The following is a 20,370-nucleotide window of genomic DNA, read 5'->3' on the forward strand; positions in this document are numbered from 1 at the left end:
TGAGGATTATAACTTGTGCTACTGACAGTAAAAAAAGCAGCAACCCCAAATGTCACATCACACTGTTCTGGTACACTGCGCTCTCCTGATTTCCTTGAAGAGCAGCCTGGGTTTGTAAACCAGGTACCTTGGTCTGAAATACTAAAAGAAAATCTTTTTTTCCCTTTATGGTTCCAAGCAAGTTCATGCTTAAACAGCAACAGCATTAGCACAAAAGGATTTTTGTGCATCCATTGCATTTTCCACACTTCCTGTATTCTCTTTCTGAAAAGCTGAATGCTGAAGGCTTGCTTTGTATAACCAAGTACTCAGAATGGCAATTAACCACCCACAGAGGTAAAAGGCAGGGGGAAATGGTCTTTGCTAGCTTGCAGTGCTGTTTCACTTTGTTCTAGTCTACCATCAGAATGCACACCCTACTTTATTGGGTTGGTGTTCTGTTTGTGTACGACCTCATTTCCTATTCTTGCTGAGGGAGAACAAAGGCGTCCAAAAAACATCCATGTCTAATCCTCCCTGTAGGTTTAGTCCTCAAAATAGCTGAATTGTTTCTTCCCCTCCCTCTCTCTTGCAGAGATCTCAGTTTAAGACTCGCCTCACACTTTGCAGATGAGGCAACTGCTTTGAACAGATGAAGTGAGTTTGTTGCAAAGACCAAAGGGAGAAGCATCATGGTCAAAGAGATAGAAGGAGTGATTTGGTGACTTTGAGTTACACACTGAGCCCCACAGCTCCCGTACCACTGTGCTCCATTTGAAGTGACATTCCCAGGTTAGTTTTGAGCAATGTGTTAAACAAAGGTAAAGGAGATGGTGCACATAAATTTACCAAGGAAATTTTACCTGTGAGATGCTGGCTACTGCTGAAGTGGAAATATTTACAACACTTGAGGATGTAGAGACTGGACTGGCATTGGTAGTTGATGCTGTAAAATTCAGAATTACTGCATTAAATATTCTAGAAAAGCATAAGAAATTAGAAGTTGTGAAAAAAATACTTACTAGGCAAATGTGCAAGCATTTGTGCTTCCAGCAGCACTCTGCTACTAAGAGCCAAAAAAGGACTGGGCTGTATTTTGACACCAGTCACATTTCAATTGGTCTTACAGGGAAGGAGAGCTAGTACTTCTTTAAAAACAGTCCTTTCAAATGGTTCAGAAACCTTTTCCCTCCATGGCTGCTAAGCAATTAGTGTAGAATTAAAAAGGTTTTACATCTTTACCACATGTTTTGATAAGACAACAATCCCATTCTGATGGTCAATCAGTAGCAGTTGAAAATGAATCAGAATAAATCAAGAAAAAGGACATGAATGTGTTTAACTCAGTTCTGTTAAAAAAAATCTCTGCATCAAACTTAGCATTTTTAGTCTAATTAGATTTAAAATCTAAGGAAACATTAAGAATGTTTTAAATAGTAGAAGAAGAGTGTTTCCTGCTGGAGAAAGTGAACATCTCTCCCAACATCCCTGTGTCTAGAACTGCTTTTTGGAGACTTTCTGAAACAATCTGTCAACAGCTCATAGGACAAATTCTTAGAGATGTGTAGCTGTTAGTATCAACTTGAAGATGTTTCACAGCCTTCATGTCACTGCATTCAGTTCTCCCAAAACACAGAAAAGGATGCTAGAGCAGCACTTGGGAACACCAGTCATTTAGCAGTTTTTGGGGGGTTGCAGACACAGGGCCACTCCATTAAACACTCCTCAACACGGGGTTTTGGGACTCAAAAGGATAACAACAAATAATTAAATCAGCATGAACAAAACCAGAATGTACAGATCCAGAGGCCACCAAGAACTATTCTTTTCTAAACCACCTTTCTCTGCACACAAATAAAACCAAAAAAATCACTTTTAGATGCTTATGTAAAGACTTGAAGAAATCCACAGTATCCCTATTTTACCATCACTCTGAGAAAAACCCTCATTTTCTGCAAATGCCACCATGAAGAATTCGCCCCAAGAACTCATGCTTCTGAAGGCTTCAGTCCTGCTGCTCCAGGGAAACAGACCCACCATGAACTTTTAACCAGTGTATGTTGTGCTATGGCAAGCACCGATACTGCCTGGTGCCTCCTGGAAAGAGGAACGGATCCAAAATAGGCCTCAAGAAAGGTAAGCAAACAAAAGAAGCAGATCTTAAAGGACATGTAGAAATACACAGTATTTACAGGAGGTGAGAAATATGAAGGGTATCATCTCTGTGGAAGCAGAAACAAAGGGAAGTAATTAGCCCCAGAAACATTACGAGAGACAAAAGGGCTGCACTGAATAGCAATAATGGCAATGAAGACACACAAGGACCTACAGTAGCTCCACAGCTACTTGAAGCCCAGCTGTGAGAGCCAAGGAACCTGTCACAGACACTTCTCATAAGCAACTGCTTGAAAACAGGGGGCAGTTTCCAAATAAAACTCCTTCCAACTACACATTATGGCACCTATCAAGGCTATTATGACTGTAAGAGAAGATCCCTTCCCAAGTGCCTATGAAACCCATCTCTCCAGAAAAGACCCTTGCTAACCCAACAAACCTGCCATGCAGCTGGGGAACAGCAACTCCCTGGAAGACAGATTGTTACACCACTGGTCTCAGGATTATTATGGAGAGGAAACAGAAAGTAATTCTTATCTGTAGTGCTCTGCAGAGGCTGCTTCTCCACTGAGATTGATTACAGAAGTTAAGAAATGAGAAAAAAGATTTCAAGGTTTGGCATTCCCTCATATGAACTTCATTGTTTACCTTAACTCTGGTCTCCCTCCAACATGCCTTTTTAATAATCCTGTATCTAAACAGTGCTACATACCAGATTTTTTCAAACAGTTCCCACCACATGGATGAACCAATTCTTTCTGCACTGTGGGACACTTCCTTTTACCTGTCAATGGGCCAGAACCATGCAAAAATATTTGGCACAGATTTGCCAAACATGACTTCAAGGTCTGAGGTGTAAAATGACCAGCAACCACAAGTACTGCATTAAAGGTGCTCTGACTCTTTTCCTCTTTTCTTTATCCCCCACTTCACACCTCATCCTCAGAGATTACATCCCTGCCTCCCCTACCTTCTTAATCCCAATCTGCTTTGCTTCAATCATTTTCAAAGAGCCAAAACCAGAACCATGCACTGAAATTCCCCTCCAGTGGGTCAGCATCATTGTACAACTTTGTCTCACCCTGCTACTCTGAGTGGAGAGAAAAGACAGATATTCCAGGGATTACTATTAAAAAAACTCTGCCCATCCTTCCAGCTTCTGCTCTCTACCACCTCCCTGGCACCAGCCCCTGTACTGACCTGACCCCTTGGTGGGCTGCTTGAGAAGGAAACACAGCAAATGTGAAAAAGGAAAAGTTTCCTGCCAGTCTGCAAAAGGTTTTTCCAAAAAGCAACAGCATTTGTACAATTGGGGTGACTTGTGCACACTTTCAGAGAGCAGCCTGCAGGAAAACTTCTCATATCACACATTCTCCCAGCAGCACAGATTAAAATTCTTCTCCTGTGTGAAAACCTGACAAAGATGGGGTTGTGCAGTTTGCAAAGGAGAAGGCTTCAGGGAGACTTTAGAGCCCCTTCCAGCAATCAGAGGGGCTCAGAGAGAGTTGGAGAAGGACTTTGGACAAGGGATGAAGTGACAGGATAAGGGGGAATGGCTTCCCACTGCCAGAGGGCAAGGTTAGACAGAATACTGCAAAGGAATTCTTGGTTGTGAGGGTGCCCAGAGAAGCTGTGGCTGCCCCCTCCCTGGAAGTGTCCAAGGCCAGGTTGGACAGGGCTTGCAGCAAGCTGGTCTAGTGGAAGGTGTCCCTGACCATGGCAGAGGGGTTGGAAGTGGATGATCTTCAAGGTCCCTTCCAGCCCAAACCAGTCTGTGATTTTATAGCTCTTCTACAGAGCGAGGCCTGACATGGGTCTGTCACCTCACCAATCCCCAGGGATCCACCTGCTCCCCATGGGATATCACTGGGAAATCTGGCAGGGGTCATGTTGTGTAGAACCATTCCTGACCCTTGGCAGTTAAAGCCGGTGCTGTAAGACCCATTAAGTCATTCTGCTGGTGGGAGTATGGGAAGAACAGTCATGCTGGAAGGAAGGGAGTATTTCCAGTATTGCTTTCCTTGTGTTATGAATGTGGAAAGTGAATTAAGGATAAATATTACACTAGGCCATTGACTGTCACAATAATGCAAGCTGAGGAAGTATCATGACATACCACGTGACTTTCCTCGGTGAGAGACATGCTAAAACCCCACTCGCTGCTAATTTTAAGAACTATCCTCCTTTTCTTGGCTCTCATGAGACCACATCTGGTTATTGGCATTCAGTTTGGAGCCTCAAGCACAAGAAATATGTTGATAAAATTCAGTGGGTCTGGTAAAGAGACACCAAGCCAGTCAGGGATCTGGAGAAAATGCCCTGCAAGGGGCGTTTCAGGGGAGAGGGACTGTCCAGCCAGGAGAGGAGGTGGCTTTGGGGACCTGATGCAGCCTGCTGGTGAGAGGACAGACACAGGCTCTTTTTGCAGGTATGCAGCAGCAGGAGGAGAGAAATGGTCAGAACATGAAAGAGGGAAAGCTCTGAGTTGACAAAAGGAAAAAAAATTTCATCATAGTGACAGTCAGGTTCTGGAACTGGCAAAATTTCCATCGTTGGAGGTTTTGGACACACAACTAGATAAAGCTCTGCAACCTGGTTCTGAATTCTGTATCAGCTACTCTTTGAGCAGGAAGCGGAACTAAAAATCTCCTTAAGTCCCTGAATAATTCTGTAAAATTATTCCACAAGAAATATATTACGAATTCCTGAAATGCTTTATAAAATCCTCAGAGAAAGAGACAAATTTTCACAATTCGTCATCAAAACGTAAGTGGCAAAATCCAGCCTCAAGAAAGCTATCAATTCACACATAGGTGCCATAAGCAACAATATTCCATTATTCAGCTATCTGGCACATTCACTCCTAAAAACTGCTGTGGAAACTGGCGAAATTTAGCACCTGCCTTCTTAGATGTGGCACTTCCAGCAACTATAATATTTGTATGGTAGTTCTATACTGAGAAATTCACTTCCTAGCAGATCTACCAACCCAGTGGGTGTAATATGCAAGAGCCATCTACCTCCAGAAGGAATTAAAAACAAATGTTTAAAAATCTCACTTCGGTCAGTGTATTTCCTGACATCAAGCTAAAGACCACAAACAAAGAGAAATGCAAGAGCATTCCCAGTAAAGCATGCAAGAACACAGCATTTAGTCTCCTTTCCCCTTCCCATTTGCTCCTCACCCTGTTCAGCCCAGCAGCATGGCACCAACGAGCCAGCCTGGTGCACACACAGGTATGAGGCAAATACAAACCCAGACAGACACAGGCACAAAGAAAAAAGAGGCAAAGCATGAAGAAGCATGCACAAACCAAGGACAAGCGTGCAAGCCTCTCTGGTATCTGGACTCGGTTAGGTGGAGAGAGATGCAGATAAAAACCATGCCAAGTTACCTTCAATGGAATAAGAATAATGTGCTGGGCTGGGCTGGCTTGTGGTTAACCCTGTAGTGCAGGTAAGAACACTGTGCTGACTTGTAGATGGAGTCTGAATTAAACCACTTTCAGGTTTCATACCTGGCCACAGTGCACCTGAATCAGATAAATTGGACCAGTTACAAACAAATATGCTGGGACCAAACAGCATGCTCCTACCTCAGATTAAGATTTTGCTCTTCACAAAAGCCAAGTAACAAATGACACATGGAAAATGTTTCATTTCGGCAATAGCAAGTGCTGACTGTCAGGCTGTGCAGGGATTAGAGCTGGTGACAAAAAGGCTGAAAAAGAGAAAATTAAAAGCACCAAGAAGGCTAATTTGCAAAGCTTTTAACTAAAAATCTGCTTGTGTCACTCAGTTTCACTGCCCATGCAGATAAAGGACCTGCCAATTGCTGTGATTTTGGGCTGAGATGCACAGCACTGCAAGTGACATCAGCTGTTACACAGTGAGGCCGAAGCCAGGATCTATGAAGGCCAAGCTTAATGCTTCCACTACTTCACTGGGCTTTGGGATGAGTATTTTAAAACAAGCCAAAAGTCAGTAATTTTCCTATACTGACAACAACAAATATAGAGCTAAAAAAGAAATTAAAAATCCGAACGTTTCTTCCAGATTTACTGTTGTTTTGGAATGCTTTTGTAACAATCCTGGGCACAGCAGAGAGAGCAGAGTGACTGTAATTATGTGTACAGGGCACACTTAGCATGTGGTTCAGCTCAGGTGCCATGTTAAGATCGAGGTCTCTGCACTGTTGGGTGCCAACAGTGTCCAACTAAGGCAGTTCAGCTCAGGCCTCACTCTTCAGGGCTCTTCAGGCTTTCATTTGAGTGTCTCCAAATCTACAGCCAAAGTCAAAGACAGTTCTCCCTGGCCCTGGTTAGAAAGCAGAAATATTTTGAGAGGATCTACTTAAAAACAAGCAGGAGTGTGCAAAGCAGAGGGACAAAGAACGTTCAGAGCTAGACAGAGTTCAGGGCCATCAGAAAGACCACCCTCCTTTTTAAACATCCCAAAAATAGTACCAAGGCTGCAGAAGCCACCTGCAGCCCTTCACCCACTCTAGCAGGATTGAGCCATGGGCTATGAGCTCTAGGTTTCTTACCTAGAAGACTCCATCAAGCTAGACATGAGCAGCAGCTCCAAGAGGTTGCTCCATGCTGGAGCTTTGTCAGAATTAAATTCTGCAATGGCCCTTTTGATTTATTTACATACCTGATCTCAAACTGACACCTATGAGTCAATAATAATAAATCACCCCCCTCTATACAGCCACCCCAGGGTTTGACTCTTCAACTCTCAAATTGCATCTTTGTTAAGGTTTCAAACCTCCAGAACCTCAATAATTAGCAAACAAAAAGGAAAGGCTGATTTAAGAAAGACTGTAGATACACTGCAGAAACTCCAGAACAAAATATATGGGAAACAGATCCTCTAAGTAGAGTGGGAGCAGCTGTGTTTTAGTCTGGAAAGGGAGTGCCACCATCTCCAAATGGGTGAGCAGTTTCTATAGGGGACAGTAACCAGAAGCTCCTTAGGGCACAAGACAGAGGGACAAGGAGCAGACAGCACCACAATGTGATGGTCTCGTGACATGCAGAAGTGCCAATCAACCTGACAGTGAAACACAAACCCACCCTGAATGCTACAGGATAATGCCCACACCGGGAGTGTGGCACCAGGTCAGACACACGCAGAGGCGCTGGCAGCGCTGGCTGGGTGCCAGCACAGGAGCTGATTCAGGTCACGTGCTAAGGCATCTTTCAGCCCCTCCCTTCCATGACTCTGTTGCTACAGTTGTGTCCTACTTTCTATACAGCAAGGCACACTCCTGGACTGGTGGTATTTGTCCTTCCCCTCTCATTCTGCAGGACAGCATTATGAGCTAGCACAGTCTCAAGGATGATAGAGAAGAAGCTGTAAGAGGGGGAATGACTCTTCCATGTCCAGTGGCAGCGCTGTATGTCACAGAATGTCACAGCATACATCTAACATACGTGGAAAGGCCCCACACAGGACATCCCATCACTTGTAGGTTTTTCATGAGTTAATGTAAGCCATCACATCCATGGTGTTTCTAATACCAACTTACAGCTACACATATGCAGCCTGGATGTCACTACTCTTATTTTAATGCTTCTTTAAAAAAAAAAAAATCTCTCCAGACCACAAGGGCATCTCATGCAGAACAATGCACTGAACACTAAGAGAGATGACAAATCAGCAAGAGCACAGGTCATCCCTTCTCTAAAAGCAGCATCCTGACATCAGCCACCTCAAGACTATGCTTGTGTTTGTCAGCTTGCTTGAATTTCATGCTGGTTTGTTCCAATTAGATCATCCATGGTGCCTTCTTTCTGGCATAGAAACAAATACACAGTAGAAAGACACACCAACCCCTGTAACAAGCCCTCTGGTGCTGGTAAAACATCTGACCAAGTTGTTGGCCCTCACCTGCTCACTGGAGATTTTGTGAGCAGAAACAATTTCCAGAATTCTCTCTGCAATGTGCACGTTCCATCCTCTACCCTCTATCTCTCCGTCACACCATGCAAGGTCCATCTTCTCAGTATGACTCAGCAGGTACCACTCCAGTATGACTTCCATTACTGGAAATAATGACTTTTAACATCTTCCTAACACTTGATTTCACACTAAAAATTCAGGTGTTAAACAACAGACCTCAAAATCCACAGCATCCAAAACATTTTGGATGTTTTACAGACAAAAGCTCCTTTGAAATCAATAGAAAATGCAGATCTCCTTCCAGGTCTTCAGAAGAATTACTAGTGTTACATTTAGAGTATAATACTGAAGCAGCTGAGGTACCCCTGCATTCCAGAACCTTTGGATTTAAAAAAAGGAACACTCCCCCCAAACACAGTCATCACTGCTGCCACCAACAAAACATCACTCACACAACACACTAACAAAACACCTATACCCTCCCTCCCTCCCAAATTGTAGAATTAAATCTAAGCCACCTTTTTAAACAACTTCACTGGAGCACTCCACATATTTACAAATATTTTCCTTTAAAAAAACCAACATGTGACACATTAAAACATGCAACAGCACACCAAGCAGCCTCAGTGCACCATGCACAACAAACTGTCGAGAAACACCAAATAAATGAAGCAAAGGAAACCATCAGCCACTGTTCAGATACAGCAAAAAACAGTGCAACAAGACCCTGAAACTGAAGTGCAGGCACCCAGTGAGGAAGAGTATGTTCCAGTAACCATTAGTAAGTACAGTATTAGTAATTTAACTTATGTTTAACAAAGTCAAGTCTGGATTTATTATCTTTCCTACACCATCTTTCAAATATATCATGACAAATCAATTGTTCTGTAATCTTTATAAAAGCCCATGCTCTGTCAGCAGCTAACAAAAGCCAGAAATATAGCTGCTTTTATTCAAAGACATCTAATTTTTTAACTATAGAAAAATTCATCCTTACACACACCAAAGTACTAAGATTTTAGCACTACAGATAAATCTGCAAGAGGCTCAGTGCATATGGTTGTGCAGTACAACCACAAGCCCCTGAGACATATCACAGAACTGTAAAAGCTGGAAAAGACCTTTAAGATCAAGTCCAACCATTAACCCAGCAGCACCACCATGTCCACCACTAAACCATGTCCTCAAGTGCCATATCCATGTTTTTTGAACACTCTAAGGGGAGGTGACTCCACCACTTCCATAGGCAGGCGGGGTGCTCCCCCAGGTTCCCTGCACAGTGGGGTGATGCTCTCCCCTTTCATCAGTGTTGCATGCTAAGGGATAAAACAGCCTCTGCCATCTTCCATTTTCTGAGATCTGGCAACATTGTACAATATTTACATATGAAACCAAGTTAGGCAACGTTGAAAATGGAAAGAGAAGTTAAAGTGTTCATTTTTAACAATCAGTTATAAAATTTGGCATGTGTGTGGGGCTGGTCAGTCACGGGTTTGGTTTTTTTTTTCCCCAGTGCCTGACACTTTAATGTCCTGGCTGCTTAGACACAGTGGGGAACAAGGGGCTGGAGAGCAGCCTGAGGAAAGGGACCTGGGGGTCCTGGTCAATGGCCAGTTGAACATGAGTCATCTGTGCCCTGGAAGCCAGGAGGGACATTCATGTCCTGGGGGCATCAGGAACAGGGAGGGATTGTCCTGCTCTGCTCTGTGCTGGGGTGGCCTCACCTTGAGTGCTTGGGCAGTTTTGGGTGCCTCAATACATAACGGATGTAAAGCTATTAGAGTATCCAAAGGAGGGCCATGAGGATGGTGAATGGTCTGGAGGCACCACAGGAGGAGCAGCTGAGGGCCCTTGATGTGTCCAGCTGGAGCAGAGGACACTGAGGGCAGAGCTCAGCGGGGCTGTGGCTCCTCCCGAGGGGCAGCTCCGATCTCTGCTCCTGGGCCAGGGACAGCACCCAGGGAGCGGCTGGAGCTGGGCCAGGGCAGGCTCAGGCTGGAGAGCAGGGAAAGGTTCTTCCCCCAGAGGCTGCTGGGCACTGCCCAGGCTCCCCAGGGAATGGGCACGGCCCCGAGGCTGCCAGAGCTCCAGGAGCGTTTGGGCAGCGCTGCCAGGGATGCCCAGGGTGGGGTTGTTAAGGTGTCTGGGCACGGCCAGGAGTTGAACTCAGTGATCCTTGAGGGTCCCTTCCAGCTCAGTACACTCTATGATTCTAATATACAGAATACAAGGAAAGACCAGGCAGTCTTTCACTAGCTAACCCACCCAGAAGTTACATATTTTTCTATCTGCACTACTCATCTTCAGTTCCCTTTATACACCATGGAGAAAACCCAGAGGTGTTTCCCCACCCATGCACAGGGTGGATAGCTCAAACCCTGTAATGGAGCTTTAGTGACAACACAAGTCTGACCCTTCAAGCATTTGCAAAGACTGCAATAGCTATCAAGAGGTCTCAGTTTTTAGAGCAAATTAAGCAAATTATTTGCCTAGTAAACTTGGAGACATTTTAGCATGAGCTCTCATTTGGTGAAAGATGAAATAAAAAGTCTTAATCTTGGGACAACAAAAAGGAAAGGAAAAAGCAGAGAAGTTGTAGTATGGGGTGTTGTGTCATTTCACTAACAAGGAAACTGCACAAACACAGCCATATCACAACTGAAGACAATTATGAACCCAAGCCAAGAACCATATAACAAACTTCATGGGGAGAACCAAAGTAACAGCTTTGTAAGAAATCTTGTAAGTTGAAGTCCCATCATGAGATCAGTGCCCATCTACAATTTAAGCTAGGCACGTGGTCTCCTACAAACTCTTCTCTCCAACACACCTGGTTAAGCTTAACATTGGCTTTTTAATGAGACATAAAACAGTAATTGCAGGCACCAAGAAGTCTTTGAAAAGTCACTTTTTACCGAAAGGAGGTAGTCCGTAGGTCTGAGTGGTCTGGGGGTAGATGGTGTAGGGCTGGGACTGCTGTAGTGCTTGGTACTGAGGCTGACCAGGGTAAGGGCTCATTGTTTCCGATACTGGTACAGAAAGGATATGTGCATATGGCCTTAGTGAAAAGAGAGAACAAAAGTCAGAAAGAACTATTTACATTATGCATCTTTCAGCCTTCAAACCAGAAGACACATCAAAAAATTGCTCCAGAAAGGAGAAACTTCTCAGACTGACACATCCTCTTAGTGCAATAAGCTCCTTGTGCTTCCCAAGGCAAGCTCTTGAGTTAATAGATGCTGCCAGCTTCCTGCAGTGACACCAGGGAAACTCCCTCCTCCATGATGCCACAGTACCAGTGCTCATCCAGGACTGCAACGGCAGGGTGAGTTGGGAAGGACAAACTCCCCATTCCAACAGGCACAAGTAGTTAGTCCCATTTATCATGCCTTACTACACCAGACCCTAAAGCTACTGCAATAAAGCCGTATCTGTAAGAACCAATGGGACACACACAGAGACTACACAAAAACCAAGCAGCGGGGGCTAAAACCTATCCTGCTCCAACGGGCAGAATTACAAAGATCCATAAACACAGTGAATGATGAGAAAATCTTATATTCCCCTTGTACTTATCTATGTTTAATTTGTTTATTTGGCAAATATTATGTGCACTATTCACTATCATGTTAATTACTTGAAGGGGCTCATTTATCTTTGTGAACATAAAACAACAGTAACTAAAGTCAAAGGGTGAATTCTGTAAATTCAGTGTCCTCAGCAATGAGTATCTGTTGCCAGTAGTGGGATTTACAGCATTAGAGAAATGCATAAAGATACAAAAAGATTACTTCAGAAAGAAGTAAGAGTTACAGAACTGAGTAACAATTTCTTGACTTACTTTGCAGAATACATTTGTGAGGTATAATCATTTGATGACCTTGGGATATAATCAGTGCATGTCATAACTGAAAAAAAAATAGTTTGTGTAATTACAGAGGTGCTTTCAAAACCCAACAAATAAATACAAATATCAATACTTATGGTACATTTTAGTCAACACACAGGATTTACAAAGAGTTTTAGTGCCCTGAATATTTGTTTCAAAGCAAATTCTCAAAAACACACTGTTAAACTGGCACAAAAATGTTCTGCCAGCTCACAGCAGGTAGATCAGTCAATCACACTATTCCTCCCTGTGTAACAGTGCTCTTTATCAGCTGGTACTATAATTTTTTTGCAACCATCGTAAAAAAAATTTGATTTCAGTCCATCCCAAAACCCTGCATATTTGCCAAAGGGGCTTCATCCACACCAAGCGTAACATTTCTGCGTCCTGGAGCAGAGACCAAATGCCTGTTTTGCCAAGCTTTCCTCTTCCTCTACGTACTCTACCCATGCACGGCTCCAGCAAACTGTCTTTCCTGTAAAAAGGAACAGCTCCAGCTCAATGAACTTAATCACACACAACCAGTGAAGCACAGCTGCAGTGCACAAGGCCCAGAGATTCCTCTAAAGTAATCTGGTAGTTACATTCAACCAGATGTTTCTATTTTTCTGCTTGAATAAATCCACAACAATTGTACTCTGAAACTGGTAAGACAGAGCGGCTCAGCTGGCAACTCACAGAGGAAATGTTTCAAACGTTCTCACTCAGCACAGCCTGTGGCTCTAGTACACCTTGTGTGAGACAGCTCTGTTACAGCATTCCAGGTTGGGGTAGAGAAGGGGGCTTGGGCTCCTATGGCTTAATCCAAGAGCCATTAAACACCCCCTAGATTCACATGAACTGACCTGATTAAATATTCTGCTGTCCATCAAACTAGGAAAGCAACGATGGGCAGGACCCCAGCACTGAATTTGGCCCCGTGCAGCCTGTCTGGCACACACCACCACCACAGTGCGGTATGCTGCTGGGAGCTACAACTTCTGTGACTGTGTATCTGCACGGTACATGGATTTATCAGTTCAGATCTAGAAGCACCATACCCAAACCCTTAGCAAACACGGCTGCACTGCTGTGGATCCAGCTGATTCCCCTTTGAAAGCAGACAAAGCACCCAGGGCTTGCCCAAGAGGTAAGCCAGGCTAACTGTATCCCCTTGTGTGGGCCCAGGGGCCCCACTCCTCTACCCCTACCATTGCAAGAGACCACACTTCCCTCTCCCTCTGGAGTGACTCAATTAACAGCCTTCAAAACAGCACAGGGTCATGGATAACAGCATACTCTACTCTGGGATTTGATCCAGATGCCAATAATGTGCTCAGAAAAGTTGGGCTTTCCGTATCAGACTTACATTATCATTCTTGTATGGCCACATAGTTAACTCTCCTGAGTTACACTGAGGAAAGCAAGACAGTCGCTACAGGCAACCCTAACCCTAATGTGCATTCTGCCACCTCAATAACCTTCTCTTTGTGTAATCTGAACACAAGCAGCTGAGCGGTACAAACCATCAAACCACACGTGCTGAACCTCCCAAATGAACCATGAATCACCTTCCTCTGCTCCTCAGTGTTTGCCCTTACTCATAGTGTGAAGCCCATGCAGCACAAGGATACAACACAGAAACACAGGGAACTTTTGGAACTAAAGGCTTTCCTTTAACACTTGTCAGTTCCCACATCCCTCCTGCAAAAATGTTTAGGATTTGTAGGGTTTTTTTAAAAAATGTCAATATTCATCTGAATAATTATGTAGTAATTATATTTCTAGAATTCCTGTTTATAAAAGTGCATATGAAGAATTAGGCAATGGTGTAAAAAAGCAAAAAATTCCACAATAACACTGCATGCAGTTTCTGGGATTTTTAAATGGCTTATCCAGTTAGGCAGCAGGTTCTGCAGGCTGAAATTTCTCCTAACTCCTGCAACACCACAGTACCTGGATTAAAATAGCAAAGATCAAATCAATTACAATGGAAAGTTACACCTTACATACCTTCAGCTAAGCTGAGCTGATTTACACTTTGAAATATGTATTGGCAGTCAAAGGTATTCCACGTAGGAATCTGACCTTCCTAATAACCTCCAGCCCTCTTTTTCCAAAAGAATGGATACACTCCACTTTTCATTTATTATGCAATCTTTGTATTCCCTGCCTGTTTCCTCTCTGTTTATTTCCTAGGAGCTTTCTACAGACATTCAATACAGTTCAGAGTCCAAGATGAAGTGTATGGCATATTGCTACAAAGGACCCAACCAGCTGTGTGGAGATAATGATTTTTAAAACATGTTTACAATAGGCATTATAATTGATGTTGACTCAACCCTCAAGAAGAATCATGTCTAAGGCAGATAAGACACAGCAGTACTCAGAAGCACCCAACAGCAAGCTGGGGGGTAGTGACACAAAAATACTTGTTAGAAACAGATATTTCCTTACCATCAGGCATTAACATTTTGCAAACACTACAGCAAACATTTACTTTACAACTGATAGCGAGGGCAGGCTAAGGATTACAAGGAGAAGACAAAGATTAAGGTTGATGAAGCGTGGTACCAGGGAAAGACGCGAGGAAAGACAACTGGAAAATTCCAGAGATACTCACTCTCACTGGACATGGGAAGGTTTGAACCAAGGTTTGAAGATTCAGTTTTCTGATCGCTGACATCTGTGTTGCTCACATGACTGCCAGGACAACAAAGGCTCAGTATTAGCATTATGAACTCTTAAATTAACATCCTTGGGCATCATAACCCCAGGTTCAACCTTTCTGACCAAGGCAAACTAACTCTTCACAGAACCTAGCCCTGCGCTCTTTGCTGTTTCATGAAGAGATTCTGAGAGAGAGATCTGCAGCTGGAATTAGACATCAAACTATATGGGGTTTGAGTGGCCAGGGCTTGGTAGAGGGGGGACTGCAGGGGTGGCTTCTGTGAGAAACACCCCTTGGAGCCTCCATTCCCCCAGGCTGCAGCAGCCGAGGAACTGCTGCCAGCAGTGGTGTGTGGCCCTGCTGCCACAGGCTCCCCTGCCCATGGGCATTGCCTCGCTGCTGGGTTTGTCCCTGAAGACCAGTGCTGAAACATCCTTGAACTGGGGGTCACTTCTGTACTTAAATATTTGCAGGTTACTGGATTATTTTGGATTTCTCCCACACTGTTTCAGTTCCATGTCAATGTTGCTTTGTTCACATATAGAGTAGAAAGTACAGGTAATTCCTGATTGAAATTGTTTTTTCCTTGCTGATTACCTTCCTGGCTTTAGTTTTATTAATGCTAGTTCTGCAATACATCTTTTCATGAGGCTTTCAGCCATCTGTGTGCTGTTCTGATATTCTGAGACTGAAGTTTCTCAAGGTAAAGGAGCCAAGGTAACTGTTTGCTGCTGCTGAAGGGGTACTTCCACTTGTAGATCAGGTGTGCACCAAGCATGGTGCTCTGTGCCTCCCTCCATGACCCGACTCTACTCAGCATCCCAACAAAAAACAACTGCACAGTTTTGTGTTGGATGAGCAAATTAAACTCTCAGGAAGAGCCTAAAGGTGCCTGAGCTGACCTGCACAGGGAGCAGGAGGCTGTATGAGAAATAAACCCAAATCTTACCACACCTTCCCCCACCCCACCCTGCTTTCTGGGCCCAGCTTCTGATTTTCTCTCCCTCCTCCACCCCCCGCAGTGCAGGGGAATGGGAGAAACAGGTCCAATAACTTCTTTTAAACTAATCCATTGGTCAAACCTAAAATCCTGTATAGTTTTATCAAAACAGAGCCAGAATATTTAAACAGTATATTTAATTAAGTTAGAAATGCAACTTTATCCCTCCCCATCTTCTATTTTTAAATACTGGATGTCTACAATTTTAAAATACAAGGATGTTTACACTCAAATCTTGAGCTCGCTGTGCCTGCAGGGAAGCTGTTGTCGTGCTGAGGCAGGGTGACTCAGAGGTAGAAGGGAGAGCACCTCGACATGTTCAGACGTGCCCATGCTGCCCTCGGGTCCTTTCTACCCAAGAGAGGGAAAAAACCCTCCCCAGGATGTGACTCCTCTGATCTCAGATGGGCCAGAAAGGGAGCTTGGGTGATTAGCTCAAATTTCTAACTTTTAGAATATACCATGTCCACTCCTGCAGAAATGGCATGTTTCCTCCTTGCTCCTATTGGAATGGCAGAGACTCCAAAGAGAAATCTTTCTTCACTGTATTTGCTGCTACTCAGAGAAAGAGAAAAAATCCTAATATAGCTATTCTCATTATAAGTAGTAATAATAATAGTTAATTCCTAAATACAATACCCATCAGAAAGCATCTACTGAGGCTAAAAATAGTATCACACAACAGCTTTAAATAGGAGACGCTACCAAATCAAGAGTTTCATTTCTCAAAGCAGTTTTCCACACAGGTTCACTAAGAATAGTAGCACAGATATTATTAAAATATCCCGAGTCTCACCAAATTAAACACATGTTATGTGCAGTACGTGACAGTCTCAATCTGTGAAAGATGGGCATGATGATGCCTTTAAGACTCTTTTCATAAAAGCTTTATACTGTAGGGGCAGCTAATTATTTTTTATTGGGAACTTAATATTATACCAAATACAAATGCAGCTACATTTGCCGTAGATCTGTAAAAAATAAATCAAGAGGCAAATTTCTAAAATGAAAGCTTTATAATTGTAAAAGACCATAAAGAACTGTTCCACACTAAAATCAAATTTAAATCCCATACCTCAGGCTCTGTTCTCTGGATTCCTGCATCTTGGCTTTTTTCACCTGCGAAGACAAAAACGTTCAGAGCTACAGCTAACACAAGCTGGAGGTTTCACAGTGGTGGCTAAATACACAGCCTTGTCCTGTACTCCAGAATTCACCAGTGGGCTCTTCACCTCTAAACAAGCCTTTTCCTAATTAGAAAACAAGGGCTGACACTGGATCTTTTATAGCGGAATTGTCATGTTAGTTATGTAATTAACAGGTGCTGAGATATACAGCCACAAAAACAGCTGGTAAGGACAATTCTGTGGAAATTGAATAAAAAAGTCATAAATTTTAACAAAATCTTATTCTGCATGGATTCAGCCATAACCTTTGCTCTCTTCCCCCTATATTCTAATCTTGCACAAAAATAGGAACATGAATGCTTTTGCTGTAATAAATTAGGAGTTTTGACTCCTGACTAAAACCAATACAGCATTTATTGTCATTTTGTAGGTTCCAGCTGGATCCTGTTCCTGTACCGGGTATTACATCACAGACAGCACTGCCTTGAACACAAATTCGGTTTTTGCAGGCTACAAACATTACTGTGAAACCCTCAGGAGGATGCCAGGGTCAGTGCCTGGATACACAGGCTTCTTTTTCCACACCTTCTCCCTCTAAGCAGGAAGTTTTACAGCCTTCCACATTTCCTGAGCAGGTTTAGATGCCAGACTTGCACCATCAGTATCATCCCAGCCCCTACAGGGCACTCAAGCACTGTTTAGCAGGTCTTCTGTGATAAGGGGTCTGGGAAGGTACATGCTAGGTACCAGACTGCATGGACTCCAAAGAATAAACCTTTCACCATGTTATTCACATTTTCTTTCTCGGGTGAATATAAATAAAAGGTGAGGGAAATGCAATTTGACCATGAGAGGTCAAAATGTGCTTTAAAAAAAGAAGTAGTAACATACAAGTGAATTCCTGTTGGGCAAGAGGAGCTGGGAGGCAGGGGGGCAAAAAAGGCTCAAGGTCACAAGGGGAAAGGATGGGAAGGAGAAAGCTGAAAGGGCAATCTTCTCTCCCTGAGGAAGTTACCAGTATTCCAGAGCTCAGTCTGCTTTCATCTCTGTACTAGTCTCAGTGTCTCTTCCCTCTGGCACTCACTGCAGAACACTACTAACTTCAATAGCACTCATTACACCACAGAGAAGGCAAAGGAATGACAAGACTATGGCAGTACAATGATATCATACAGCCTCAAACCTCTTGCATTTTTAACTTCAGCTTGAGCAAAGAGCTGGTCACAGTCATTGACATGAACTCCTGGGGTGGTTCTCTAGCCCACAGCTTCACAGACTTCTCCAGAGTCCTCCTCCTGCCTGCCCAGGAACACATATTACTTCTGGTCCACATCACCACAAGGTCCTGCACCCAAAGGGTCTGCACCAGTCTTCCCCACCCAAAGACAATGTCAACTACAACACTATGGGAAAGCAGACATATGTTACCCCAGCTGTCTCAGGCACCAAGTTACCAGCTATCATCCATTCATGGCGCCTCTCAACTCCTCCTGTCATCCTTCTGCCTTGCAGCAAATGCTCCAGCCCTTCCCTGGGACCCTGCCAACCTGCTTCTGAGCAGGGACCTCAGCCATCAACACCAGCAGAAAGCTCAGGATGCCAAACTGCCCACAGGGTTCTTTAGGAAAAGAGACAGAAAAAACTAGTCACACCAAAAAAAGTAGGGGCAAACTGCTTCAGACCAAAATAACATGGAGGATAAAACTAAAAATTAACTTTAGAGTTGGCAGCTTGAATTTTAGACTTCACAGGATTTTACTGCTGTTTCCAGTCAGGTACTCGATATGATCAGATGTCCGCAACTTCAGTAGTTTGTGGTTTGTCAATATGGAAGGTGAACAGAGAAACCAGCTCACTTACAAAAATGCCCAAACCAAGCCCTCTGCCCCAAAGGAAGCGAAGTTTTGTATGAACACATCAGTTTTATTGCTGTTTTCACCAAAACTAGAACAGGAGAGCTGTTCCTAAGACACCTCACAGCAGACAGGACTTGAGCTCAAAGCCCCACTCTGCTGCTCTGCCCACTGGACTGGAACTTCTCTCTGAATGAGTATCTACAGCACAAGGCCATCATGGCTTGTTCTCCCACGATGGGAGATCTTCCTCCTCTGCCAAACCATGCCCTCAGTGATGCACAGTGATCAGTATTTTACATTGTTCCATGGCATGGAGTTGGAACTAGATGATTTTTAAGGTCCCATCCAACCCAAACCAGCCTATAATTTTACGATAGGAGTTTAAGTCAATTGTTAAATTCATTTAAAAAAAAAAAAAAAAATCAGTAAATATCTGGAGATGTTTTCATCCTCTCTTTTTTAAATGGCCCTGGAATGTCATAGCCATTGTGACTGTGCAGCAGAAGTCAAGCCAAACTGCAATTTTGGATGTCAGCTTACCATGTCCTGGCCTCAGCTGGCCAGCCTTGGCTTGTTCCCACCTTGGGAGGTTTTTAAAAGAAATTGTCCCTAATGTCTTAATGCTGTGCAGTAACATTTACAAAATTGTGACACTTCAGTGGGATGCAAACCCAATTTACAAAATCTTGATCCTTCAGTGGGATGCAAACTCACTGTTCTACCCATCACTAATCACTGCAATTTATACTACAAATTGAAGTGGGAGGGAACAGCTTTCAACAGACTTTCATGGCCTTAGAAAGCTTTTTCTTTGTTTCCTGGCACATCTTAAAACATATTTAATGCAGGAACAGCACCTAGTAACCATAACATAAGGCTGATGTCTGGGGCACAAGGAGGGAGTACTGTCAAGATGTGCTTCTCTCCCACCTGGGTCTTGCCAAGACTCCAACTCCAAACCCTACCTGGGCACCTGTGCATCCTTCTCCTGCATGAACCATAGAAAAGGCTGTGGAAATCTCTTCAAACACCTTCTTTCAACATACACTTCCCCCTGAAAATCTTTGGAGAGATGCAGAAAGGTTTTTTGCTCCCTCTCAAGTGACAAGATCACAGTTCGAAGACTTTTCATAGAATCCCAGAATGGTTTGGGTTGGAAGGGACCTTAAAGTTCATCTTGTTCCAGCCCCTCTGCCATGAGCAGGGACACCTTCCACTATCCCAGGTTGCTCCAAGCCCTGTCCTACCTGGCCTGGGACACTTCCAGGGATGGGGAAGCCACAGCTTCTCTGGGCAGCCTGTGCCAGGGCCTCACCATCCTCACAGGGAAGAGCTTCTTCCTAACATCTAATCTAAATCTAATTTAAACCTACTCTCTTTTAGTTTGAAGCTATTCCCCATGGTCCTGTTCCTACCCTTGCACACAGCTCCTCACCAGACTTCTTATAGGCCCCCTTCAAGTACTGAAAGGATGCAGAAGTGAATTCATTCTTTTTAAAAATAAGGGATGAAAAAAGAGATAAAAAGAAAAAAGAAATTAAAACAAGGAAAAAGATGGGGTCTACCTCAGGGATTCATGTTTCAGCTTTAGCAACTGCAAAGGTTCACTCTCTAAGCTGTTCTGCTGCACTACGAGTGACATGTCTCCTAAGGTACATCTTTTCTCCTACCTTCATCTTCCTATTTCCCACTGGTTTGTGGCTTACATTGATTTTTGTAAGGAAGGAAGGAAAGAAAGGAAGGAAAGGAAGGAAGGAAAGGAAGGAAAGGAAGGAAAGGAAGGAAAGGAAGGAAAGGAAGGAAAGGAAAGAAAGGAAAGAAAGGAAAGAAAGGAAAGAAAGGAAAGA

The 20,370-nt window shown here is 43.6% G+C and overlaps 1 protein-coding gene across 7 annotated transcripts in view; it reads right to left on the reverse strand.

Moving 5' to 3' along the window:
- The window catches only part of EYA3 (EYA transcriptional coactivator and phosphatase 3), a 67,099-nt gene that overhangs the window by 14,835 nt on the left and 31,894 nt on the right, over nucleotides 1–20,370 (reverse strand). For 4 of the 7 annotated variants that reach the window (XM_042022511.1, XM_042022505.1, XM_042022506.1 and 1 more), the window contains 6 exons: nucleotides 16,616–16,659; nucleotides 14,493–14,572; nucleotides 11,843–11,909; nucleotides 10,917–11,059; nucleotides 5,490–5,627; nucleotides 843–925 (listed from right to left, as the gene is read on the reverse strand). In XM_042022511.1, the coding sequence (XP_041878445.1) occupies nucleotides 843–925; nucleotides 5,490–5,627; nucleotides 10,917–11,059; nucleotides 11,843–11,909; nucleotides 14,493–14,572; nucleotides 16,616–16,644 (540 nt within the window). In that variant the 5' untranslated portion in view covers nucleotides 16,645–16,659. The remainder of the gene's footprint in view (nucleotides 1–842; nucleotides 926–5,489; nucleotides 5,628–10,916; nucleotides 11,060–11,842; nucleotides 11,910–14,492; nucleotides 14,573–16,615; nucleotides 16,660–20,370) is intronic. The other 3 variants (XM_042022508.1, XM_042022509.1, XM_042022510.1) reach the window with 3 other exon arrangements.

Source organism: Corvus kubaryi, unplaced genomic scaffold, assembly GCF_017639235.1.
Source record: "Corvus kubaryi isolate FWS band 111438036 unplaced genomic scaffold, C.kubaryi_AGA036_p1.0 37209, whole genome shotgun sequence".
In the NCBI taxonomy this organism is placed as follows: domain Eukaryota; kingdom Metazoa; phylum Chordata; class Aves; order Passeriformes; family Corvidae; genus Corvus; species Corvus kubaryi.